The sequence below is a fragment of the Chelonoidis abingdonii genome, chromosome 15, assembly GCF_003597395.2.
Source record: "Chelonoidis abingdonii isolate Lonesome George chromosome 15, CheloAbing_2.0, whole genome shotgun sequence".
NCBI lineage: Eukaryota > Metazoa > Chordata > Testudines > Testudinidae > Chelonoidis > Chelonoidis abingdonii.
This window is the reverse complement of record NC_133783.1, coordinates 46,536,540-46,564,192: the sequence shown is the minus strand read 5'-3', so window position 1 is coordinate 46,564,192 and position 27,653 is coordinate 46,536,540. Positions and strand designations below refer to the sequence as shown.

Here is a 27,653-nt window from a genome sequence, read left to right as displayed (position 1 = left end):
ATGAGTCTATAAGTAGTTAAGTAGTAAAAGATTATGCAGCTGGTCTGGGTAACAGTCGTCATCTCGCTACACCTAATTATATTATAAGTACCTTATTCAATATACCAGACATAATACGGTGACTTGGAGTTAATGAAAATGTCATTTTAAAACGTCTTGACATTTGTCTTTATTGATTTGTATATTTCCATCTCATTCTGTCGCCCCCACCCCGCGCCCGGATTTGGTTTTTTATTTTTTGGAGGGGATGAACATACATGTTATTAAAAGAATCAACAGACTGAAGCAAGAGGTCCCCAGCATATGTGACCAAAGGAAAGAGAAACCCATTTCCTCCTTTCACCTCAGCCCTTTTTGGTGGGATCCATTTTGCTTGAAGGCGGAAGACATGGATCTCTTTCCCCTATGCAACCTGATTTCTACGGACCGTGTAAGATTGGGTTGAAAAAATGTTGTGAGCCCATCCACAAACCAATTAGTATATCGGAAAATATATGTAACATAACGCACAGGGACTTCTGGTTGGAGAATAGTTATCCACGCATTTCTCTTAGCAGAATAGCTTCCCAGTTGTACGCGGAGATTTCAGTGTGGTTTTTCCAGACCTGTTTATGAATGTTGTGCTTCCGTGGCAGATGAAATTCAGTGGCTAAATAAGATTTCGAAATTCGCCTGATCATATTGCTTTCAAAGGTTTCATATGCCAACGGTGACACGGTGCTATCCAAATCAAGTGAGAATATGATCTTTGGATAATATATGGCTGCACTGACTACATATAACATGTTCACTGTGTGATAGCACTGTTAAATAGGAAGTTCGAGGAAAACAGGAATTAATACAGAGGTTCTCATGTTAGAGGGTCCGGGTCACAACATTTAGCTTTGAACTTCAGTAAGAAAAACCCAGCTCCCTTTGAAATGTTTGTAGAAGGTAAAGGAAAAGAAGTTATAACACGCAGACTTCTCTGCTCTGCTAAGGCAGATTCTGACCAGGCGTCGTACTGTGCATTTGTGTAAATCCTGAAGTAGTGGCTTTAATTAAACCAACACTGAATTGAGCTTTCAAATCGCTGCCGATTTGCCACTAGTACAGGTTACATCCTTCTTCATCTCTGCCAACTAGAATGCACCCTTATGTACCATTTTACAATAAGTAACCCCCTATCCTAATGCAATTGTAACGGGATTAAAGAGCGGGATGGTTGCAATCCTTAACTATCGTGTTATCATTGTACTCCTCTGGAGGAAGTGGTTTTAAGACTTTGAAAGAGAGAGTTTTCCCTTCCAGTTTCACGTCTTGGATGAAGGATGTACAACCCCAGAGGAAGTGAAACGAGTGCCAGTGTAGTTACAATGATCGCAATGAATTTTGTAAATCCCAATAGAAATGCCATCTGAACAGGATTTAAATGTAGATACAGGTATCCAGTTGCACCTCAAAGACTTATTACGCTCCACAGGGGAGGTTAGGGATGTACCTGCATCGTTTTGGGATAGGAAATGCGTTTCGCAGGTTGGATTGCATCCTGCCATTGATACCTTTACTAAATGTTCCTTGCGTAGGCTTCTTGGCGCCAGGCAACTCAAATCCATTGAGTCTTTTCATCTCCCCCGCAATCTCCCAGCCGGGTACAAGCGGCAAACCTGGCTCTTCCGGAAAGGAGTCAGATCTTTGTGAGCCTGATACTACTCGTGAGCCGTTTGACTGGCTCAGTGTTTTAAAGACAAGCAGTTAAACTTGGGACGGGGGTTCATTCCGGCACGGAGGCCGTTTCGATCTTTGTTGTTAGACATTATTCGGGGGCCTTCTGAAAACAGCCAATAATGAATCAGGATGTTAAGAGGGAGTTAGTCAGCAGACGCTTCTTGTTTAAATTACCCCTTCGTTAGGTCGGCTAGAAAGGATATTAGTTACAAAATGGAAGCCGGTGCCTTAATCAAACCAAATTCTCCTCTAGCACCTGGAATCTTCTAGATCTAATTTGCTTGCGTTTCTATATGAAATAATGGTAATAAATTGGAGGGTTTTTTTCTGCTCCCAGGTTTGCCTGTTTTCGCTGGGGCTGGGTTCTCTCTGGTGTGGGAATGCTCCCTGGCTCCGGAAAAGTTCATTTGGAAATATACAAAAACATTTCCCCTTTACACCGGGGAAGACAAAATGGAACGGGAGTCATTTACTCGACCTCCTTTGCCATTTTATATGCAGCATCAAAACTCCTGTCTTTAAACCTTTATGCTCAAATGTTGCTTGTTAGGCAGCAGACTCTAGCAAATCAGGTTCATGAGCAAAAGGGTGAAAACCCACGGAAACGCACAACGTGTTTATTTAAACAACGTCCCACTGTTTTAAAGAAGAGATTCAGCCCACACCAGTTCACCCCCCCGTTCCACCTGAAAGGTTACCGACGAGGTGGTGGAGAAGGAACAGACACGTAGACGCTTGTTTGGCATCTATTTTATCCCTGTTAGCGGCCGGCTTTAAACCGAGCACTCCACTTGTGAGCTTAATGAGCGGCTGCGATCCAGTTCTGTTGGCTCCAGCCAGCAGCCCCCCGAAAACCAGCGGGCTTGCTTGCGGGGGGCTAGAATTTTGAAACTTTCCGGGGCTGCTAGCAGTCTGTGATTGGCCCTGGCAGATGTAACCTCCATGCAAATGAAGCCACGCCACCCCGCCGCCTGGAGATCAGTAGAGATCTGAGAGAGAAAGGAGCATGCATTCAGGCTGGGCAAGCTCAGGGAAAACCTGCAAAGACACGCCAAAAACACCCCCCAAAACACAACCAAAGCAAGTCCAGACAAGCCCCCCCAGCCGCCCCCGACCCTCAGGCACACGCATTCACACACACCTTCCCCCAGAGTGGCTCTAAAGGGAGCGCTTTCTTCCTCTTATTTCTTATGAACCCAGGATGAGCAACAAAGAAGACCCGAGCAAGTGTTGCCCCGCAGCCGCTCCGATCTCCAGTTTTACCATCCAGTCCATCCTGGGCAGCGGTACCTCGGAAGGGGGCAGGGAGCCCAGTTCCAAGGCAGCGGCCGTCTGGCCGGGCAGGAAGCGAAGTCTGTCTGTGTCCTCAGAGGAAGAGGAGCCGGAGGAGAACTGGAAACATCACGGCTGCTTCTGTCCTGAGTCGCAGGGCCCCAAAGAAACTTGCCACAAACACCAGCCCATCAGTTTCATGTGTCTCAGTAAGTACTGGACAAATTTACGTCCTTAGGAAGTATGTAGATCTCCACCTAGCTAGGTGTTAATATGTAGAATGACAGCGCTCCACCGTGCATTCGCTCTTCTCGCTCGGGCTTTTAGCGGGTGAAACATTTTCATTTACATCTTAGCGTGGAATATACAGTCTGTTGTGACCAGTTCATAGAGGTATGTCTAAAACTCAGGGAAAATCAGCGTCTCGGGCGTTTGGCTGTACAAGCCCTTTGAAATCACCTATTGTCAAACGGTAACATGTACATACCATGTCCTTTTATGCCATTTTTGTTGTGGATGGTGTTTCACTGAAAGTTTGCGCTGATTTCTGGCCAAACTATGGGTTGCTTACCGGATTTGGTACAATGGGTTTAGAGATACCTTAGCTTCTAGTCCTTTCCCTGCATATTTTCCTCCTTCCCTTGTGAACGATTATCCGTTTAACATGATTGATAACTGTGGTTTTCTTAGATTGTTCTTCCTTACAGCTCCCCAGTAAAGGAAAGAGAGATGTTAGTTCTTAGCATTGTTTGGGAATAAACGGACTGTGAAATGTTACGCTATAAAGTAAGATCTACCAGTTCTTCTGCTATAGAAAAGAAACATCTTTAATACCCTCCCCCACCCCCAAACCCCTAGTTATTCATCTATCTTCACTGATGATAGAAGGGATGTATTTTGAAAGTAAAGAACCTCCATTCTGGAGGCTGATTTTCTTCAGCACTTGAGCTTGGAAATAGAATGAACTGGAACTTTGGAGCTGCACATTGCGGCTGTGAAATTGACTGATTTTCTTTAGCTAGTCTTGGGCACCGGGGAGCTGGCAAAAATGAGCATTTTCTATGTTTAGAGCTTTTTGAATATGCTGTAGAGTGTCTGATGCGGAATATCTCTGTTTGCTTGTTTGTTTTCTTCAAGGCAATCCAAAGGGAAATGGAGGCGCAATGACGGTAAATACAGACAGGACGCAGTTCCTCTCCCAATCCCAACAGGACTTGAAGGAGGAAAAAGAGAAACACTTCGCTCCAAACTCCCCGTCTTCTGGGGACAGGCAAAGGGACGGAGGGGACAGACAGGGTAATTCAGCCAAAAAGAAGACCCGCACTGTTTTCTCCCGGAGCCAAGTGTACCAGTTGGAATCTACCTTTGACATGAAGCGATACCTGAGCAGCTCGGAGAGGGCCTGCTTGGCCTCCAGTTTGCAGCTGACGGAGACCCAGGTGAAAACCTGGTTCCAGAACCGCAGGAACAAATGGAAAAGGCAACTCTCGGCGGAACTGGAGGCGGCCAATATGGCTCATGCCTCCGCTCAGACACTAGTGGGGATGCCCCTGGTTTTCAGAGACAATTCCCTTCTGAGAGTGCCAGTGCCCAGGTCTATCGCCTTCCCAGCCCCTTTATACTACCCAGGCAGCAACTTGTCAGCCTTACCTCTCTATAATCTCTACAACAAGATCGACTACTGACTCTGAAAGCCGATGGCACTGTCTCCTTTTTCTGTATAGCTCTTCGCTAGCCGCAACGCCCTGTCATAGATTTCACCCGTCTGTATCCACAGGAAAACAAACGTGCTTCTCGCAGTGTTAAGAAATACACCATGTGTATTCATTATTTTTATTTATTGGACCCTCTCGATTTGTTTGTTTATGTTCTAGGCTGGCATAGTGTTTTTCTGTACGATCGCCCTGCATTATTCCACCAGACATAACTGACTTTCTGAGCTTCACGGGACTTTCAAAACAAATTGCAATCGTCTCTCTATCTACATGTGCCGGCAGGAAAAGGCCCAGGGCACTTGGTTATTTGTCTCTGCAATTGTATAGGCCAATTTCAACCCCCCCCCCGCTCCCGCCCGCACTCTTTTCCTGAATATTATTCTATCACTTGAAAATACAATTTAAAGAACATATTTCAAATCTGTAAATATTTTTAAAGAAAATAAAACATTTTAAACATCGTTTGCAACTTTTGCCAAGTTGATTGCACGTTTCAGTTCAAAACGCAAAGCGCACTGTTGTTGAACTACGGTATTAGCCACTAAGGAGGGTACAATTAACGGGAGAGGGACAGACGCCTCTTGCGTTGTGCCGCCTCTGTTAGAACAAGAAACTTTCAATAGCTTTTCCCGACTGAAGTCAGGAAATGTAATTCTCTCTTTAGAGTTACAAGAGCCCTTGACTTCCACCGGCGGGATTCCACCTACTTTTGGAGGCATTTGCAGCGAAGTCAACCGAACATGAACCGTGCACTGATTCAAACAGGGCTGGAAATACGGAGTAACTCAAAGTGAAGTAATCCGGCAGCTGGGATTTAGGAAGAGTTAAAAAAAAAAGAGGCTAGTGGGAAAATAATATCTTAGCCTAGGCAAGTCACTGTAAGATCTGCAATTACTGTAATAATATATTAGTCTTTTCGATCCTATATAGGATACATAGACCTGCCATGCAAAATGCACCAGAGTTATCAACACCAGTGACCTTTAGTTTGTGTAAAGACTCTAAATATTAAAAATGCTGTAATTAACTAGTAATTAATCTTTAAATAGAATATCTAGATGTAGTTACACCCGTTACTGTCTACCCCTAATCCAACCCTGCTATTCTGTTAGTCTATGGTTCTAATCAGCATTGCCTATACAGGTGCACAGTGTTGTTTGATATTTTTCTACTTCATATTTGCACCCCACTTCTCGCCAGAAAACCATCCTGAGGCTATGCATGTTAAGAAGTACTTTTCTTCCTCACCTCCACCATTATAAGCATCGTGAATGGGAAACGTAGCCTACAGATTGTAATCCCCACACCTTGCAAATGTCAAATACATCTGGATCACAGCAGCCCTGGTGTCTTTATCTGGAAATAAGATGAACCTTCTTTATTAAGTGATCGGAGCAGAGAAGTGTTTCGGGAAATGAGGGTTGTTTTTCTGTAGTTTGCAGCGTATTCTGCTAAACGCCACGATCACAGGTAAAGTGCTTGCCAGCTCCTTTTAATAGAAATGTGACATTTTGAGCCATGATTGATTTTAGCGCTCAGCAGCTTCTCTTGCAAGTGCTAAAAACACCTGCAGCCTCTTCTGTACAGAGGATGAAGTGAATCGTTTAAATAAAAAGTAAATACTTCATCAAGTGTTATTTAAATTGCAGGCACCGTTGCATTTTTATCAGAGCCACCTGTTCCTTGATTAAGGATTTAAACACAGGAAGATATTTTCAGAAGCAATAACTAAATACATTTCAACTGACATTACATTCACGATTAAAACAATAGAGCCTGAGGATTATAACGGTATCATCCTGATAAATGAAATGAAATGAAACTCAGAGTGTTTCCTTTCATGTAAAACCAAACATTTTAAAGTATCAAATTAAATAAACTATAGTGAGGGGCTTCAGGTGAATATTTTTAATGGCTCAGATGAAAATCAAACTCATGGTTTGCTATAATTCAGGATCATTTAATCACATTATCATCCTTAATTTTTGCCCAGGGTTAGCATTAAAAAAATCAGAATTCACTGAAATGTTTTGCATTTTCACTCTCGATTATTCCATAATTCCCATTTATTTTACCTGTTAATATTATTAACAGCTAAATATCAGATCTTTCTAAAATACACTAGAAATAAGAGGCTGAGATTAATGTGAAGTTTCACTACAATATTATTGCATTTCAAAAGCTTTTTTATGATCACAATTATACCACGCTCTTCTCTGTACATACACACATACAAGAACAGTCTTCTTTATTACATTATATTAAGGAAAATAAAAAGTAAATTCAAATATTCTCACTCGAGGTTCACTGTTAATAAAAATATTTCAGATTCCTTTGTAACCTCCTACATTTTAAACTAATCATTTTACATACTCCTCCAAGCTAGAGAAATGAAAGCACGCCTTTTCTATTGTGCATTAGTAATTACCCTTGTTAGCTTGGTGAGAAGCAGACATCTTGAGTCCTATTATTTATACAGCATCTTTGCAACAGAAAGACTCTGTCGGTGTGGAATTGGCTGCTGTCCACTCTCTTTACATTAGTAAATGCAGAAGTTTACTCCATGGGATGATCCGGAAGGCAGCCAGCACTAATTCCAGATTGGATTGAAGGAACCTTTACAATCAGAGTCTCTCCCCCCCTTCTTCAATCTTGAAACTTTTTGATACTCTGTGGTATTAAGATACAATAAATCAGTGGGTAAGCTTCAGTTCCTTGGCATTATTTTATATAACTGCCTATCTTACTTTTAGGAGCAGGCGTTTATAATTAATTTCCAATTAAAACAAATTTGACTCCTCTCAAAGGCTAATTGTCCTTTGCATTTCTCATTAATAAAAGCCAGTGCGATATAAGATTATGCAAATAAGTCAAGAAGGGCTTTTGACGTCCAAGAACTAAAGAGAGTGGGCGAGAAACGAAATCGCTTAAAACTGCAAGGGGAATGCCGCAGCTATATCACAGACGCATGAAGAGAACAAGCTTAATAAATACTATTCCATTTAGAGGAGCGAATATCATAGAAAGTGTGTCCCACAAAGCTTTAAAGAGTTGAATAACATCTATTTATAGAGTTAAGTAAGGAAGAGAAAAATAAAGGATACATTTTGAGCTGAGATACTTATTTAAAAAGAAAAGAGAAGAGGAGGAGGAAAAACAGAGAATCCTACAAGGCCAGTTCTAATGCAACTGGTTTTGCTAAGACTCCCAATTAAAATATATAAATACAAGTAAATAGAAAAATCAAATAGAATGAGAAGGGAGAACACTAATTGCATGCCTCTCCATTTCTTATTGGACCCAGAAAGGAAAGTGCACTTTTAAAAAGTATGCTCAAGAGGAATTTAGGGGTACATCTCCTGCCTGCTAGTACAGCGTTGTGTGTGCACGCATGAATGGAATAGTGAGTGTGCGGACGGAGGGGGCCGTGGACAGAGCTAGTACATGGATGGAGTTAAGTTTAGATAATGTTTTCACCCCTCAGCCACTAAGATGCATGCATGGACAAATTGTGCACGAGTGGAACTGGTTTATGGATAAACGATGCAAAGAAGGAGCGAGAGGGTCTGCCTAAGCACCTATATCTATGTCTTCCCCATGGGTGGATGGGTGTATGAATAAAACTGATTCTTTGATAACAGTGGAGCATGGATGAAGCCAGAGCTAGCCAGTGCAAGGAGTTGGTGCGCAGGTGGAGTTCCGCACCGGAGAACACTCTGTGGGGAGAGGGGAACCCCGCCCCCCCCCGCAAGTGATCCCCACTTTGGTTACTTGTCCTTGATCTTTCACTACTGTTCACCAGCTCCCCTCTCCTCTCCCCCAGGAGAGCAGCAGCCAGACCAGCACAATACACCTTCGTTATGTCCCATAAAGCACCTAGGCAAAGAGTCTCTTGCCCAAACGGTAACTCCGCCTGCGCCAGAAGGTGGCCGAGACGCGCACACTGCAAGTCCCAGCATGCCATGTCCCCTTTGGCGCGAGCTTTTTCTATGGCACACTGGGACATGTAGTCTTCGCACAGAGAAGCCACCGGTGCCCGTTAGCGCGTTGCATGCTGGGAGTTGTAGTTGCACGCGTGCACGCGGGGTATGCTGGGATGTGTAGTTCGTCATTCAAACCTGCCAATCGGAAGGACCCGCGCTCGGGGGCGGGGCGGGGTTGTGTTGGGGAAGAGGCCGCGGCGCGCGCTGAGTAGTGGCGGTTGGTGGCAGGCCCGGAGGCGCTGTAAACGGGACAGCCAGCAAGGTAGGCCGGGCTCTCTGCGGGCCGGGGAGGAGGGAACGACGCGAGATGGAGGGCCCGCGGCGAGGAGTTGTTTCCTGCTTCTTTCGGGGCCAGCGGAAAAGGGCCTAGATCGGGCAGGCCAGGCCGCGCCGCGCCGGCTTAGGGCGGGAGCTGCCTCAAGCTTCCTGTCGCCCCCGCAGGGGAACGATTCGCTCCGCCGAGCTGGGAATGTATCCAAACCAGCCCCTGCCCCTTCCGAGCTCGCGGCTCCCTCAGCCTCTCCGCTCGTCGTGCTGCCCCGATCCCCTAACTTCCCCGCCCGGGCCCCGTCATGTCCCAGTTCTGCCCGAGGCTCCCCCCACGGCGCCTCCCCGCTCCTCTCCGGATGCTCCCTACATTGGAGCCGGATCCTTCAGCCCTCCAAGGCTCCCCACATGGGGGGGGCATCTCCCCTGAGGCGCCTTACACAAGGGCCCGGCTCTCCTCAGGTCTTGGCTCCCAACTTCCCTCGAGGTTCCCCCTGTCACTCAAGCGTCCATGCAGGGACCCTGGTCCTTTTCTGGCCCTGCACATGCCTCCGCCTCCCAGTCCTGTTGTGGGTATAAGCATGCTCCCCTGTCTCCAGCCTCTCCACATGAGTCCATCATTCTGGGCATGGGTGCCCTCATCCATAGCCGGGTACTCTCTTAATCAAGTCCTGGGTGCCTGCCGAATCCTTGGTGCAGCACATGGCCACCTGTGTCATTCTGGGTGCCATTCATCCTCAGCCTCTACAGGTGGCCCCTCCAATCCAGTCTCCACTCCTGCTGTTCCAGCTGCACTGTGATGTTCCTGAGCTCCACACACAGCCCCTCTTGTGCCCCCGTGTCATCTTGTGCAGATGATCCCTCAGTGCTGTCCCAGGTGCCTGACCCCCTGATTCCTGTTCTGTATGCAAGTTATTCCAGACTCTGCACACTGCCCCTGATTCCTGTCTTGAGTGTGCACCCTTCTAGGTTTTGCCTCTCATCTCAGGCAGGGCCTCCCCTCTCTCCTGCCATGGTCCCCAGCCTCTGCTCCCACACCCTCAATTGTGGGTAGGCCTTCTGGTTCCCAGTTTCAGTCTCTGGAGATCTCAGGGCTTCAGGCCCTTGGGAGGTGCTTGCTGGGTCTCGCGGCTTCAACTCGCCCGAGGTGCTCAATGGGGTGCGGGGCTTCAGCCCTGCTATTGCTGGGGCGCGGGGCCCTGGCACGTGTGCCCAGTGGGGCTGAAGCCCCAAGAGCCTCCTCTCCGCTGGGCAGAAGCCACTACCCCACTGCAAGACAGTCCTGAGCTCCTCACCCCTAGTCTATAGGTGGAGAATGAGGTAGGGGCATGAGGGGCACCATGAGCTGCACTTTAATGGCAAAAGTGGCTCACCAGCCACAGTTTGGCCATCCCTGGACTATGCCTTTCTTTGATTTCTGTGTAGTGCCTAGCACACATTTAGGTGTTATAAAATAATAAACAGAACTATATTCTACAGTTTTCCTGTAATATGTTGTTAGCTTTTAGATGTATTGACTATTCCACAAACTTGCCGCTTTTAAATCCTATTAATTATTGTAATGACAACTAACTTTTCTGTAATCTTAATTCAGATGACTGGATCAAACGAATTTAAATTAAACCAACCGCCAGAAGATGGTATTTCATCCGTAAAGTTTAGTCCTAATACATCTCAGTTTCTGCTTGTTTCATCTTGGGATACTTCTGTCCGTCTCTATGATGTGCCTGCCAACACAATGAGACTCAAGTATCAACATTCGGGAGCAGTGCTCGACTGTGCATTTTATGTAAGTATGTCATCTTGTCTGTGTTGGATTCCAGTTATATACCAAAGCTACAAAGGGAGTACTTTAATCTCTTAAATTAAAGGGGACAGTGGCTGCTTGAAATGCAGTCCGTTTTTTAGAAGTGTAAAAAAGCTACAATTGCCCTACTATATCCTTGGTTTTCGACTTTTAAAATGTATTCTTTCTATTGCTATGTCAAAGATCCATACAACAGAGGTAATTGATTGTAGTGAAATGGATTATCAGAAAGTGCAATCGTATACAAAGCAAACAAACTGAAATATAGAGAATGTTGCTCTAGTTCAGGGGTAGGCAACCTATGGCACGGTGCCGAAGTCGGCACGCAAGCTAATTTTCAGTGACACTCACACTGGCCACTGGTCTGGGGGGCTCTGCATTTTAAATGAATCTTCTTAAACACTTTTTAAAAACTTTATTTACTTTACATACAACTATAGTTTAGTTATATATTATAGACTTATAGAGAGAGACCTTCTAAAAATGTTAAAATGTATTACTGGCACCCGAAACCTTAAATTAGAGTGAATAAATGAAGACTCGGCACCCCACTTCCAAAAGGTTGCTGACCCCTGCTCTAGTTTTTGTCTCAGTGATCTTGGTTGCTTCTTTTAGGTAACATTCAGACAGATGTGTTTTTTTTTGTTTTTGTTTTTGTTTTTTGTTTTTTAAAGTTTAGGGCAGATGGCTTGGGCCTGCCAGAACCAACTGGAGGCAATAATCTTGCTGTAATATTGAGGGGTTGTAACGATTCTGAAACTCAGTTACAATTTTAAAATATAAACAATGTCTTTTAAACTATTAAAAATTGCTTTAAAAAGCAAATCAACTTTACCATCTGTTATTAAATATTTAGCCTTCGAGCCTACTAGAGCTGCTTCAGACTCTCTGGTGTGCAAAGCTGCCTTAAAGATGCCTTATCTAGACGTAACAGGATCATCCCTGAGGAGTCGCTTGGGCCATGTCTACACTGTCACACCCCTGAGCAACATAAGTTTTGCCCGCATAAGTGGTAGTGTGCACAGCACTGTTTTGGCGGGAGAGCTTCTCCCACTGACGTAGCTACTGCCACTTGTGGAGGTGGTCTTATTATGTTGATGGGAGATCTCTCTCCTGTCAGTATAAGGCAGCTACATGAACAATCTTACAGCGGCGTAGAGCATTGGTATAGTGAGGTTTAATAATGCAGAGTTCCTATGTCACCCTGTCTTTCTGCAGGGTATGGGACAGAGATGGGGCAGCTCCTGGATTCTGGTAATCCCTGACTGCCATAACAACCCTTTGGGACCATCTGCAGTTGATATAGGAAGGCCCTGATTTGCAATGAGAGACTGACCTGCTGCCTCTATGCATCTTCTCCTTTAGTCCCTCCACCTTGTAATGTGCTGTGTGCCCATCCACCATAGCTGCAGACCAACTATTTAACAGGGCAGTTCCTCAGTTTATTGTCCAGTTCTGGAAAGTTAAATACAAAGGCAGCTAGTATGTGTACGTGAGAAGTTAATGTATTATGAATAGTTATAGCTAGTACAAGTGTTCAGAATATCTTTCCTTAAAAAGATCATTATTTCTTGACACAAGAGAAGGTTGAAATAATCATTTGCATCTGACTAATCTTTAGGTCAGGAAGTTTCTTAATTAATCTTGTAGGGAAAACAGTAAGTTCATTCTAGAGAATTTATGGTAATTCTGAAGCATGGATCCTGCACTGCTGTTGAGTATTTTGCTGTGCAAAGCTATGAGGAACCCAATGGGGGGCTATTTGGCTGAGGGATGCCTTGAAGGAGCATATTAACACTGAGCTTCAGTAATGTGTGTTGCTGTAGTATGCTGAGCCTAGCCTTGTTTGTTTGAGCTGTGCTATGAACCTTGTAATAATTGCTGTATGCCCGAAAAGTAACACTTTTCAAATCACTTTTTAAAGTAGCACTTGGTAAGATGACCAAACTGACTTTGCTGAACATTAACACAAGAAGTCCCCAGATGTGTCTGTGTATGGAAGTGTGTGTAACAAGGTGTGTGTGTGTGTGTGTGTGTGTGTGTGTTTGAGAGAGAAAGAGACTGACTGTGTGTGTGTTGGGGGAGTGTGTGAGACTGGGGTGGGAGAGTGTGTATGTGAGAGAGAGAGAGACGGAGTGTGTGTATTGGGGGAGAGTGAGTGTGTCTTTAAGTTCAGACAGCAGCTGTAAGCAACTGTTCCTGAGGCAGAAGCTGGTGCACAGTCAGCTGGTGTCCTCCTATCCTCAGACTCCAGCTCAGCAGAGATTAATAATAATACACCTCCACCTTGATATAATGCTGTCCTCAGGAGCCAAAAAATCTTACTGTGTTATAGGTGAAACTGCATTATATCTAACTTGCTTTGATTTACTGGAGTGTGCAGTGCCCCCGGAGCACTGCTTTACCACGTTATATCCGAATTCATGTTATATCTAGGTAGAAGGTATATCTCTATATACACCATCTCAGAGAGCTGGAAGGGACCCTGAAAGTTATAGCTTCACTAGGCAGGACAAAGTACTGATTTTGCCCCAGATCCCTAAGTTGCCCCCTCAAGGACTGAGCTCACAACCCTGGGTTTAGCAGGCCAATGCTTAAACCACTGAGCTATTCCTCCCCCTGCTACACTGGTGGAGAGAGGGGGCCACCCTAACATCAGCCCCTGCCTCCCCAGTTCCGCACAGCAGAGCTGTCGCTCTCTTCTGTCCCCACCTCCCACAGCAGCAGCTTGTCTGCCAACTGCTGCCGTCCTATGCGAGCTCTCCACACTGAGCAGTTTCAGAACTTCCTGGGGCTTTGAAAGGAGAGCGGCACTTGCCTGTGTAGCTGGATGCAGGGCAGCGGAGTTCAAAACCATGAGCAGAGTGGTCATGGTGGGCATTTTGGGTTACTTTCTAGAGGACAGTTATGATAATGTGATGAATGCAGGGTCTATGCTGACACTTTGTTAATCTAACTTTGCTGCAAAAAGCTCTGTGCCTCTTGTTGGGGTAGTTTTATTTTGTTGGCAGGTGGAGCATTTTAGTGTCTACACCTCCACTGTTTTGTCCACAAATGCTGCCTTTTGCTGACATAACACACTGCATAGTATAGACAAGGCCCAAGTAACTGGAAGGCAATTAACTAAGGAGCATCTGGGCCTAATAAAAGGCTTTGGAGAACTCAGTTGGGGAAGTTTCCGAGGAGAAAGGAGGCTCTGTAGGAGGGGAGCTCCCAGGGAACCTGAACTAGGCAAAAGCTCTCCAGGTAGGGAGACCTGGGAGAGGCGTTGAACAAGACTACAAAAGCTCTTGTGGCAGTGGAGAAGCCTGAGACTATACAGCAGAAGGAGTTGTTGCCAGACCCTACAGACCTTTGTTCTGAGACTTTGTTTATCTGGTCTCTGAAGTAAGAACCTTAATACCATTATACAAACGCTCCTTTCAGAAGGCTTTATTGAAGGGAAAGGTATTATTGTTGTCAAGTAGACTTTGGTTTCTCCTTGAGCCGACCATTACAGTGATCTTATTGATAGGGGGAAACTGATGCAGGCCACCTCAATGCCACACTCAGCTACAAGAGGGTGCTTGGGAGGTCATGGTGCCTCTTGTACATGGATACACCAGCAGTTAATAGGACTATTAACCTGCATTGACAGTCATTTGAAGAATCTGCATGTATCACTAATTCAGATAAAAAATGGAAAAAATAAAGTTTATTTGTACAATATATCAAATTGCAATTTCTAATAACAAATTTCTAATTATTATTTTCTTCACAGAAATTAAAGCACTCCACCTAATATTGTAAAACCCTTTCATTCCAAAATATTCTCAGACTCTTGATTTCAGAAGTTCTGAATGGGTTCATGATCTACCTGTGTGGATCTGATTATAGGTTCAGGACCTTAACCTCCACCAACTCTACCTATGAATCTCCATTTTTCTTAATTTCCAGCAAGAAAGGAGGTACTTTGGAGTGTGCCCAGGAGGTTAAGTGTGACACCTCGACACTTAACTTATTTAAGCCCAGAAAACTGAACATATACAATAAGGCAGAATTTCTTACTTCACAGGATCCTACACATGCCTGGAGTGGAGGATTAGATCAGCAGTTGAAAATGCATGATTTGAACACGGACCAAGGTAAACTGGTTGAATACTGTAATAGATGATTTTTAAGCGAACAAATAATGAGTGGAATTTGTTTATTTTCAATTAATTTATAATTCTGAAATTCAAATTAATAGATGACTGTGGTTTTTTAGATGGTGGATACTGGCTTAAAGAATAAAAACTGTTTGATTCATGAACTCTTTGTATTTAACTGCAGTGTCTTAGAAAGCAGTCACAGGTATAATGGGAGAAGCTCCATTTACTTTCATACATTATTATATACTTTGTGCATGTATTAGATAAATTAAACCTTTAATTAGCCGTGGACAGCTCTAAGTAGAATGAAACCTATGGTCTCGAGAGCTGCATAAAGTTATTTATCCACTGGCTTCATACCACTGCATTAATATGTGCAGTGCGGTGACATATTTACATATATACCAAAAAAACCCCTTAAGTTATTAAGGTTGCAAAGTCAAGTACACAAAAGTTAGGAAATGCCAAAATTAAGGTTACTTGTGGTACCAGCTTTGCCAAAATAACCATAATCTTTTCTTCTGTCTGATGTTTACATTTTCAATTCTATAATAACATTCAGTTTTATACATTTAATGAGTATATGCATGCATACCATCTGTGGTGGTGGTACTTGTGATAAATGCAATTTTATCATTCCCCCTTTATGGACTTACATGCACTTTGCCTACTAATCAGTTTCTGTGAGGGAACATTCAAACTTCTGAGCACTGTCAAACAGCTTGCCATTTTCCTTTTAAAAGAAACCTGCCAGAAAAATGTTTTTTTGTCCCCCCCTTTGTTTTCCAAACTACCCTTGTTGGAGTTGCAGGAAGATGGGCAATATTGAATCCTGCTCCAAGAGTGTGATTAAGATTTGACTTCTCATGACATAGTGAGGCCAAAATGGGTGCAGTGTGACATTGGGAAGGCGTGGTTCCCAGCTTTCCAGCAGGACACATGAAAGGTTTTTCAGAATGGGACCTTATGTCATGGAAGGCTCTTTAAGGGAATTCTAGAAGTTTCTATAATCTTACTAGTTACAATTTTCCTTTCTGTTCAGAGATGTTTGAATTAGGGTAATAAAAGGAGCCAGGTTTTATAGAGAGTACCAATACAACTTTAAAAACCTCATACTGTTTTTCTGTATTATGTGGTAGATAGGTGTGAAATGAATAATGGTGTGCTATGACCATTTCATTGTCACCTTTTGTTAGGAGTGCCTAATTACTAACAAGTGGCAAAGCCATGAGATAATATGGCTGTCCTACACTTACGTTGATTAAACTTTTGTAATACACAGTCAATGTCTGAGATTTTCAAAAGAGCCTAAGATTTAGGTGCTCAGCTCCCACTGAGAGTCAATCACAGTTGGGCACCTACTGCCCCTTTGTGCCTCTGAAAATCTCCACATGGCTGCCTAATGCCCTTAAGCTCCCTTGAAAATCTCAGCTGGTATCTAGACACTCTACATTTAACACTTTTTAAAAGTGTATTGATTGCAAAGATCAGAAGACCAAGCACTCTTTAAAAGATGTCTCAGCATGCCAACACATGAGTGAATGGCAGATTATAGTTTGTGGATTTTGATGGAATCAGTAAAGTTGCATATAAATCTATTCTCTTGTAGAAAATCTAGTTGGCACGCATGATGCTCCTATCAGATGTGTTGAATATTGCCCAGAGGTGAATGTAATGGTGACTGGAAGTTGGGATCAGACAGTCAAATTGTGGGATCCCAGAACTCCTTGCAATGCAGGAACTTTCTCTCAACCTGAAAAGGTTTGTATTTAAACAATAACTATTATATACATTAATACCAACTGTATATATAATGCATCCAGTGACTGGTTAAGAATGAATGTCCTCCAAGCAAGGCATTTCCTTTTAGTTAGTCTACTGGGTGAGAGGATGTCTTGTGGCACTGTCAAGAGCCCTGAGGAAATGTCCTGCCTTGACACTATGGCTGTTATATGATCTGAAACTTGTTAGCTGACATGAGAAATAACCACTGAGGGCAAGTCTACACTACAAATTTACAGCAGCTGCGCTGTTGTAGTGCTTCTGGTGAAGATGCTCTAAGCTAACGAGAGAGAGCTCTCCCATCGGCTTAATAATTCTACCTCCACGAGAGGTAGTAGCTATGTTGGTGGAAGAAGCTGTGCCGCCGACATAGCACTGTCATACTGACATACTGAGCGTGTAAACTACATTGTTCAGGGGGTGTGGATTATTCATCCCCCTGAGTAATGTACTTATACTGAAATAATTTTGTAGTGTAGATCAGGGCTAAGTGGAAGTGCTTTGGTGTATAGTGTTCTGTGTATAGTATAAGTCCTTAGCTAGTCTGTGAAGATTAGTAAAGTAATCCTTAGTTTAAGGATTCCAGCTTTTATTAGGAAAGTAGGACTTTATTCTCAACACATCTTTTGTAGTCTTTGGTAAACAAATCAAATTCTTGTATATTGAGACAAATTTGAAGAAAATATAGAGCTCATGAAAGTAGGACTAATATCACTGGCTTCAGTGAGATGTATTGAAGGATATGCTGTGCAAACTTCCCCAAACAATTCTACCACTGTGCCTCAGAAGTGATCTGCTGCACCTCTGCTGTTCAATTCCTGGGAGTTTACAGACCAAAGCTCCCAGTAGCTTTGAATTCTCGGTAGTCTTATGATGTGTAGAAAATTGGATGGTGGGAGAAATTAGTATATAAAAGAAAAATTTATTTTGTGTCAAAGATGGGACTAAATCATTTAATCATTTTTGTGATGAGCTGAATTTTAGTCAGCATTAGCACAGAATACATGCTGCCATCTCTTTGCTGTTATTAATATGCAACTCTGCTGCTGACAAGCATAGAAGGAAAAGAATAAAATATGGCATTGTAAGCTTTAGTCACATAGAATGCTAACCTTTTCACTCTAGGCAACAGTCTCAGTGGATATACATGGAAATTACATGTATCATAGAATTCTATCTTCATAACCAGATGGTAGCTAATTTTAAAGAACACTTTACAGTTTTGCATTACTATTGATTTCATCCATTTCTTTAGACTATACATGTTGTCCAGTTGTAGTTAGAGCTATCAGTATGTTCTATGTTGCATCTAAATAGCTTTTTTTTGCCACAACACAGTTGAATCTACTTCTGGTAAGAACTTTATTCTGAATAAAATAATTGCATTATTTCTAGTTTTTTATTTATAGTTGTATGTAGCATGTAAAGAACTATGATAAATTGCTGACAGAATATCATATAATGGACAGCCACACTGAATCAAGCTGCTTATTGGTTCAGCAAGATTCATTATGTCACTTCTTAAATATTGTCTTTGATAAATGAATACATCTAGTCAACTACATGGTAGTGATTTCGTTTGATTTATGATTGCAAGGTGTAGAAAGAGTGCTTATTATACAGGTAACACCAGTTTGTAAAGAAGATGTAGGATCTTTAACGTTCTTAATGTGGTTGTTGCTATGTATGTGAGAATTTATATTGTTTGTGTGAATGTCTGTCTGTACCTGCGTCAAATTTTATGTAATAGTCAAAAATGATCATTATTTAAAATGCATAACTCTTTGTGATTGTCAACATACATGTAGACTATTAAATTCTTTTCATTGTACAGTCTGAAGCAGAGTAGTTTCTTGACAGTCCTATACAATTATTGGGAAGTATTTAATTCAGGTTTAAAACTAAATCTTATTCAAATGCTTGACGTGGCTTTGTGCTCCTATTTTTCTTGCCCTCTTCATAAAAGGAAGACAAGTGGGATCGGGACATTAGATTTCTTCAGAAATTTCTGATAAATCTTAGGTAGACTGAACATTAGAGAGCCAACCCATTAAAAAATGAGAACAAACTTAAAATATTCAAGCACGTTTTTAGAAACAAAGTTAATTAGCAAGACTGTGTGCCTGAACGTAGGTAGCATGATACATAGAAAGATCGTGTCAGGTAGTTTAGGACCAAAGATGGTTTTGTAAAAACACTTTTACAACCCCTGACACATATGGTAATGTATTCATTAAATTAAATGAAAAATTAGTTTTACTTAAGCATTTCCTTACGGTATTAGCAAAATTCAGCAGCATCATGGGTAGTACATGAAACCAGAAAATGAAGTTGACTTCTCTAGTTTTACTGTACAAATAGATGTCAAAATTAAACAGCATACGTGGTGAAATATTTATTTAACTTTTTTTAGTTCTAATGAGATGCTGACAACATAAGTAGAATGTTATATATTTAGTTATGTTAACTTGCTTTAGCAAAAGCTTGTTTTTACTACTTGCCACTCTTACTAACATTTTGGTGGCAGCAGCACAGCTGTGTGTTAGCTGGATTTTGTCCTGGCTATGCATTATCAGAATGCTTAATTGAATTCTGATTGTAGAATTCTGATTGCAGAATCTTTACTGACAGTGGGAGACAAAAAAAAACAAAACCCCAAGCTTGATTTTATTTTATTCAGATCCCAGGCTGAGTGTACACATCTAGTAGTTAGAAACCCAATCTGTTGTAAACTTAAAAGATTCTGTGAAAGTTATTGAGGAAACAGTAAACATGAACCCTTATGATGTCATTTATCAGAGTAGCATTGCACTTCCTGGGCTCTGATTTCCCCCCCCCCCCCCCCGATGTGCCAAGTGGCTCTGCTCTGATTGACTTAATTTAGAATTGTGCTTGCTCAACATCTCTGAAAACAGGTTTTAGTATTTCTTTTCTTGGCAGCGTACCCCTTAACGATACTCCCTTTTGATTAACAAAGCTCATGTCTGAGAGAGGATTTTTTTTTTTTTTTTAAAGAAACATAAGGTTATAAGGGGGAAGAAAATAAAAGGAAAATATTTGGTAGAGTACTGTGTGATTGGTCTACAGGGTTAATATGATAGTGGCTGCAGGTTTGTGCACATTATGAGTAAAGACAAGTTCCAGTTTGAATAACCTTTTCTCTCTTTCAGTTACTTATAATTTTTGCAAATTTCTTTTTTTGGTCTGAAATTTTCCATTTATGTACGTAAAGAAACATTCTCTTTTTACTCCGAAATTCTGCACATGGGTAACATGGTAGCTGAAGGCAGAAATATCAAACTTGGCTTGTGTGGATCTTACTGAGATAAGGAATAAGATAATTTTGAATAAAATTGACTAAGTGATTAAATTCTGAAATGTCATATGTACATATTAGCTAAAATACAGCACAAAGTTCAATTCTGCATATACAATGCTACGATATTAAGCTGCATTTTAAGGTATACACTAAGGCTCAGAGTTAAGGTAGAATTTGCATCTTCATGTTGTGTACTGCCAGATCAGCTGTGCTCCTACAGACTACTCATTCAGCACTTAAATTACAGGCTGAAAAAAGAAAAAAAATCTATATCTATATTTAATTGCAGAGGTCACCTGTTTTTTAATTGCATGTTCCATTTAATTCATCACTTGATGATAAAAGGTGGATATCCAGGCTAATCAAACTAATAATATAATATTTTTGTAAACTTCTTTTGAAAAGGTGTACACTCTCTCTGTGTCTGGAGATAGGCTTATTGTGGGGACTGCAGGTCGGCGAGTTTTGGTGTGGGATTTGCGGAACATGGGTTATGTCCAGCAAAGAAGAGAGTCAAGTCTGAAGTATCAGACCCGTTGCATCAGAGCGTTCCCAAACAAACAGGTATGTATGCTGTGCAGTGACTCTATCCATGATTCAGATAACTTAATCTTCTGTAGTGAAAATGGATTTGTGTTGATTTACTCGGCTCACTAGATTCCTTACTCAGCTCAGTACATTTTTTACTCATTTAAAAAGTTATTTAACTTGAAGAATTCATAGTTTAATCTCTTAAAATTAATGACAGATATTGAGCTACTTGTTCCCATGTTCTTTAGCAAACACTGGTGTAGTTTTAAAATGTTCACTTGAAAATGCCCCAACCCTTTTTTTTCTTTGCTATCCTCACTCTTTTTCTCTAAATCTTCCCCCTTAATCATCCTTTTTAAAAGGTGCTAGTTAATGCATCAGAACACCTGACAATTAAACCTTTCCAAAATAGCAAAAGAGGCAGAGGAGGAGAGAGATGAGAAGACTTACTGTTGCTGTGTGACTTTTAGGCACATATATACCATCAGTTCTTCAAGAGGTGCTCAGTTCTGCAATAGTAATGTGGCCTGGGCTTATAGATAAGTGTAGTATTATGCAGCATATTTAACTAAAAATCGTTGTAAGCTCATTTACTACTTGCTCGATCACTGTTTTGACTCCTTGCTCTACTGGGTTCTCTCTAGTGTCTTTGAAGGCCATGCCTTGTTTGCCAGAGGGAATTGCATAAGAATGAGTTCAGTCATCTTTCCTTCCATCATTCCTTTCCCAAGGGTTTAATGGGGTCCCTCTGCAGTGCTCCTGGAGTGGAAAGCAAAGAACAATTTGGAACATCTTTTCAGGTGCAAGTAGTGAGAGCTGGATAATACATGTAATGGAAGGCCTAGTTATTCATTCTAGAGCTAGTGTGAGTAGAAATATGCTAGGTGCACCAAGTGTGAGGCAGGTAGTCTTGACCAGGCAGGATCCAAGTGTGGAGGGGCTCTATGTGGGGTGAAAGCATTCTGTGTGGGATAACCTGGGTGGAGGCAGCTCAGTGGGGGGTCTAGGTGTGGGGGGGATCTGGATGCCCAGAGGCTCATTTGGGAGGGGGTGTTTCCAGGTGTAGGGACAATGAGACTCTGCAGGGACTTCTAGGTGACAGTGGTTGGGGCTCAGCGGTGGGGTTTGGGTGTGGGAATCTTAGCAAGGGGTCTGGGTGCTGGGGGAGTGAGGCTTGGGATGGGTGTCTGGGTGCAGCTAGGTGGGGGGTCTGATGTGGGGGCTCAGGGTGGTGCAGGAGGGTGGGGGTATGAGTGCAGGGAGCTCAGTGGGGAGGCGGTCTGGGTACAGGGGTGGGGGTCCAGAGGCAGGGGTCAGAGTGCAGGGGGGCCTCAGATGTTGAGGTTCAGTGGGTGGGATTTGGGTATGGAGGGCTAGGGGGGTTCTGAGTGTATGGAGTGAGGCTTGGCGGAGGTGTCTGGGTATGAGAGGACCAGATGCATGGGGGTTGGGCTGATGGGGGGAGTAGCTCCCCATTCAGTGACCCGTCCCCCGCAGTTGAGGAGTGATGGAGGCAGGAAACGAGAGGATGCTGAGCTTCCTGCAGCTTGGAGAGATTTCTGGGGGTGGGTCTGACACAGCCCCAACTACTTCTTGCAGGGGAAGAGGAAGTCCTCTCCTGCCCAGCCGAGACTAGCAGCTTCCTGGTTAGGGTAGGAACCACTGGCTAGGGTGTCCCCAGCCCTGTGGTGATTTACCTCTCTGTTGGCTGCTCCAGATGCCTGAAATGATGTACCTGTGCAGGTAGGGAGTGCTACGTTACTGCTCTTGCAGCTTCCCTGTCAGAAAGTCATTTTTCTGTGGGGAAGCAAAGAAATCTGTGGGGGACATTAATTCTGTGCACATGCAGTGGTGCAGAATTCCCAAGAGTTTAGAAAGCTATATCTTTCCATCTCCGATACTTGTGGTGGTGCTGGTCCAGTTACAACTTGACACTTCAGACTATACTGTAGTCTGGGATTTGGATAATTTTGCTTCAGGTAAGCCTCATTATTTTCCTGTTTCTGAGAAACTTTTATATTAAACCTATGGCAAGGTTACAGTAAAAAGAGTTCTTTAAATTTGCTATGTGCCAGTACTATAGTTGGGTAGAGAAGCAGATGCTCTTTTGGAGTGCAAGTGGTGTGCTTTGAAATTGCTATTCTGATTTATTTTGTGCATTTAGTTGAATGCATTTGTGAGTTTAGTTGCTAACCTGAACTAGCTTTAATGAAATAATATACTGGAAATATGACCTGTCACCCTCTGAATTTCTGTGAAAGTTGTGATCGATAGGCTGCTTGAGACAGGTGGCCAGATATGGAGTGTTCAACTTTGTAAGTTGCTGACCAGTTCTAGACTCGCCAAGCTTTTATTTGAGGTGCAGTTGAAGTTGCAGGGAAGCTTTTTTTCCTGTGACTTTTTAATTATTAAATTGTGTGGATGGGCCCTGAGTTGTATACCACAGAACCATAAATATGAAAGCAAATATTCATAATTTTTTGTGAAAGGTGTTTCTTGTGTCTGGTTCTAGAAATGTATAAGATTAATCGTAGTTATCAAAACCTCTGCATATAAATCTGTCAATAGGTGTATTATGTTTTTTGTTTGCTTTTTGTTTGGAAGGGTTATGTTTTAAGCTCTATTGAAGGCCGCGTTGCAGTAGAATATTTGGATCCAAGTCCAGAAATACAGAAGAAGAAGTATGCATTCAAATGTCACAGATTAAAGGAGAATAATATCGAACAGATTTATCCAGTTAATGCCATTTCTTTCCATAACATCCACAACACATTTGCTACAGGTATGGTAGATACTTATCAGGTTGTATAAAATTATTGGTACTAAAGATGTTTAAGTACATCTAGTTCTTGTTAGGCTTCAATTTAGAGGTTTCAGCTGTTACTAGAACATTTGATACACTATACTTAATGCTTTTAACAAAACGTTGTAATTTTTCTTTTGATGCAGTGGGACCTAACCTTAACAGGTTTATTTCTTTAACACATTAATTGTGGACTCTTCCGTGTTACAAAACTGCTTCATAGTGTCCTTGGACAAGTGACAAAATAATTCATTATAGCGTTTGTCACTGTCTGGTTGCATTAAATGCTATAACGGTTTGGTTTTCTTCTAGTTACAATATCTTAACTCCTCTTTTTCCAAAATCCATTTGTAGGTGGCTCCGATGGATTTGTAAACATTTGGGATCCATTTAATAAGAAGCGACTGTGCCAGTTCCACCGGTATCCGACCAGCATAGCGTCGCTTGCCTTCAGTAACGATGGAACCACCCTTGCAATAGCATCGTCATATATGTATGAAATGGATGACATTGAACATCCTGAAGATGGTATCTTCATTCGCCAAGTGACAGATGCCGAAACAAAACCCAAGTGAGTCTGTTTCACCTGTATTTGAACCTTTTCTAGCATTCATCCCAGGATTTATTAATTTTCCTAAAGTCATGAATAGCATTATTGATGCCTAGTAGATAGTGCAGCTTGACAGTAGGGTTGGAGTTGATTTTATCTTGTTCTCCCAAGCTTTCAATATCCGTAGGTTGATAGATGTCTGATGGCTAAAATTGTCTAGTTGTTTTGTAATAGGAGAATGTCAAACTCCCATTCTTTTTGAATAAGCACTTTTATTTGAAGCTATGGAGTTATTGCTAACTCACTTCTTCAAAATTAAGTTGAAGGTTTCAAGAATAATTCATTTTGAGCAAATTTTGCTGTATTGTATCTTTAAGACTTTGAACTATTAATCTTTTATTTAAATACTGATAATGTATCTAACCTTTCCCCTTCAAAGCAAATGCACTGAACTGGTTCTAGGGAATGCATAAAATCAAGTAAAGGGTCCCATCCTCTGTATCTTGGAGAACAATCTCTTTATATTTTGAGTATTTAACCCTTTAACAACAGACTCTATGCCACCATTTCTGGCAAAGAGAAAACAATGATGTTTATGGTGCCAGGCAGAATAGGCTTCTGTTAGTAACCATTTGAAAGAAAGCTAAATGGAAAAACTAACATCACAATACAGAATTATACACTGGAATAACCTCTCTAGTTTACGTGATCTGGCACTAGGTTATATTATAAAGGTTCTCAAGGTTTGTCACTGCTCACTAGTTTTTTGCTTTTCTAAATCTCGGACTGCTTTGTATTTATGATTTAACCATTTTGTTCTGGGAGTTACTACTCTACCTATTTGGTATAGCCACTCTCCAGAGTTTTGGACCCTTTGAGCCTCAAGGTTTTGATTTATTAAAATCAATCAATATTGCATTTCACTTTAGAACAGATACTGTGACATTGTTCTTTTTCTCTTTTAATGCACTGCTCCACAGGCTGTCGTGCAGTGACACTCGTTTTAAAACATCACAGTTTTATGGTTATTTTAGTAACACTGATGGTAGAACACTAGAATAACTGTCAGTGTCTGGGGTTTATCCCCTGCTTCTTAACGGTCTTCCCTGAGGTTGGCATCCACATTTGTGAGCCACTCCAAACAGGTGGTGTGTCCTATACTTAGATTTCACCAACCAAGTATCAGTTGTGAACTCCTCAAGTACTAGAAGAGCCATAACATGGGGTGTCAGCCTGTGTGACACATGGTCCTTTATGCCAAAAATCACAGCAATATTCAGGTTACTCTCAGTCCCAAAGAACCAGTCACTTTCCCCAGTTCAATTGTACCTTAGATCTCTCTCCAAAGACAGTGCTTGTAGCCAGTTCTATGGTAAACTATCCAAGGATTTATTGACTAAGAGAAATAAATTAGTAATTTACAAGGTTAAAGCAGGTAAACAGACACACAAGTTACAGTCTTAGGTTCCAAAAAGTAATGGAAGATGCTGTAATATGCAAGCTCTGTGTGTCCTTGAGGGCTAACCCAAGCTAAGCCGCTTGGGGATCCTGTCCTTACGCCTTCTCCAAATTTGAAGCAGCATAGTGTTACAGTTCCTTCTAGTCAAGGATGTTTATTCCCTTTCCCTAACGTTCAAACTGTGTTGGGACAAGGCTTCGTACATGTCCCCTCTTCATGGTTGTGGCAGGAGCAATCAACAGTATTTTGTCCATTGATGTTCCACAGTGGTTTGTCTGGTGTCTATAAGTCTTCTGTTGGTTGGAAGATGACACCTCTTTTGGTGAACTTGGGATTTTTTAAAATAAGTAACTGTATGATAAAACAAAAATACTTACCGTTATGGGGCATACAGTGATAAGAGCTGTTTTCAGCTATTTCTATCTGTTGTTGGTTGTGGTTGCTAATTCTGTAGATGCTTTATTCTGCCTTATGAGGAGGTTAATCTACAATTAAACAATATTTCCTCTTGGCCCTCTGTTATTTTCTGAAACAGATGGTTCATCGTTTCCTGGGCTGTTAAACACAGTGAGGTTAAGGTTAGACTCTTGGGAATCAGCTAGTTTTGAATCTTATTAGGCTGTAGAAGGAAAACTAATCAGAATACTCCTTAATATCATTTTGTGACTGTAAACAATTATTTATTAGCAAACAATTGATCCCAGAAGGGCAAATTGTTTGAGTCAGTAATGAGCTGAGAAAAGACAGAGCATATCTGTGTATTTGGAAAATAATTGTAACGTAATTGCAATGCATTTAGACAGGCATCTATTTGGACCTGTTTCTATCTTTAAATGAATTTCTGAAAACATTAACAAGGTTTATATGCTTTTCTGACATTTATAAGTTGCTTGTGCCAACCTTAGGACACCAGCTTTCTGGTGACTAAGAATGATTTTTAATACCGAATACTGTAGTGTGAATGCATGATATCAATGTTTGCTCCTAAAATGGAGCACTTTTCCTTAGCTCTCTTCCTAATAGCTTCAGTTAGTAGTGCTTTTTAGTGACTTTTTCTACTTTTGTCAGGTTAATGTGAACCATCTTACATTTGCAGATATTTCATTTTAAACACATGGCAAAATAATGCCTTTTAAATAAAGGATATTTGGGAGGCTTATGACTTTCTGACAAACTACATATTTTTGGTACAGTAAAATAGTTGTCCTTTCTGTGCTATTTTGGATTAATATCTTTATTTTGTATAGAAATTTTGAAAATATGAATCCTCTAAAAAGTCTAAAGGTCACTTGTTGAAACATACTTTTTTTATTTCAGGTCTACTTAAAGTTATCGCAAAAAGCTTCATCTCCTTTCTCTATGAAAGATTTATTTACCTGCTCCTAACCTGAAATGGTGATTAAAGGATAATTTTGGGAAGAACAACTTTTTGTAGTGCTTTTACTCTTTACCCGCAAAAATTTGTGTATTTATGTACCTCAGTATGCTGTACTCTACTATCATATCTTTTCTATTTAGAACATGAGAGAATCAATGTTTTCTTTAACCACAATCTGAAATGTAAATTAGTTTTTTCCTGTAAGTAAACTTACTGCATTTTGTAATTTTTTTAACACTGGGGACTTCCAGTGATCTCTGAACTGCTCAATAAATCTCTTTGAAAAAAAACCTTATCTGTAAATGCATTGGATAGTAACTTTCACGTTCTATGGCAGTGTGGCCTCCAGGATGGATCATTGGATATGAGTTCTGAGGATGTGGGCTATGGCAAATCACTTAATGTTTTTCTTTTTTCCCCATCAAATAAAATGGGCTACATACCTCACAGGGATGTTGATTATTCAATCACTGTTCTTACAATGCTTGCAAAGTAAGGCTAGGCTGTAGTGGCAACTTGATGGCTAGTGCAGAAAAGTTTCCCATTTGAAGGAAAAGCAAAGGCTATGTGAAAGGCATGAAATTCAGACTGTCAGTGCTTCAGTTACTGCATGGTGAGAGAAAAGCCTGAAATCAGTTATGCTTTGGAACAAATGAGAGTGGAGAAAGGGAAGTTGGCTGTGACTGGGGCTTTTTGCTCGTGGTTGCAGGCTCAGCCTGAGACCCCAGAGGACACAGAACAGCACAAGAAGTGCAGGGAAAGGAAACTTATAAGAATGGAAACCCAGCTCTTCCAAAGAGACCCCCCATTCTGCTCAGGAGAGGGCAATTGTCCACTTTCTCCTGATTTCATGCTTATTTTGCTGTTACATCTTGCTGTTCAGTGGTTTAGGCTGCAGGCAGACTTCTTGATTCAGCTGCTTATGGGGGATGGGGGAATAAACCAAAAAG

General features: G+C 41.7%; 2 protein-coding genes across 4 annotated transcripts; both read left to right on the top strand.

Moving 5' to 3' along the window:
- The first annotated feature begins 2,908 nt into the window (after positions 1–2,908).
- On the top strand, positions 2,909–4,664 carry HMX2 (H6 family homeobox 2). Its single transcript, XM_032796511.1, has 2 exons — positions 2,909–3,188; positions 4,117–4,664. Exons 1-2 carry the CDS (start codon positions 2,909–2,911, stop codon positions 4,662–4,664), a joined length of 828 nt encoding a protein of 275 aa, XP_032652402.1.
- Positions 4,665–8,837: 4,173 nt separating this feature from the next.
- BUB3 (BUB3 mitotic checkpoint protein) lies at positions 8,838–27,150 on the top strand. 3 transcript variants are annotated; one of them, XM_032796471.2, is made up of 8 exons: positions 8,838–8,939; positions 10,539–10,733; positions 14,806–14,875; positions 16,491–16,642; positions 20,388–20,546; positions 23,118–23,295; positions 23,671–23,887; positions 26,643–27,150. In XM_032796471.2, the coding sequence occupies exons 2-8, from the start codon at positions 10,539–10,541 to the stop codon at positions 26,650–26,652; spliced, it is 981 nt and encodes a 326-aa protein (XP_032652362.1). In that variant the 5' UTR covers positions 8,838–8,939; the 3' UTR covers positions 26,653–27,150. The 3 variants fall into 3 exon arrangements, with proteins under 3 accessions (XP_032652362.1, XP_032652363.1, XP_074928589.1); XM_032796472.2 differs by lacking the exon at positions 26,643–27,150 and having other exon boundaries at positions 23,671–23,891; XM_075072488.1 differs by lacking the exons at positions 8,838–8,939; positions 10,539–10,733; positions 26,643–27,150 and having other exon boundaries at positions 14,584–14,875; positions 23,671–23,891.
- Positions 27,151–27,653: the final 503 nt, after the last annotated feature.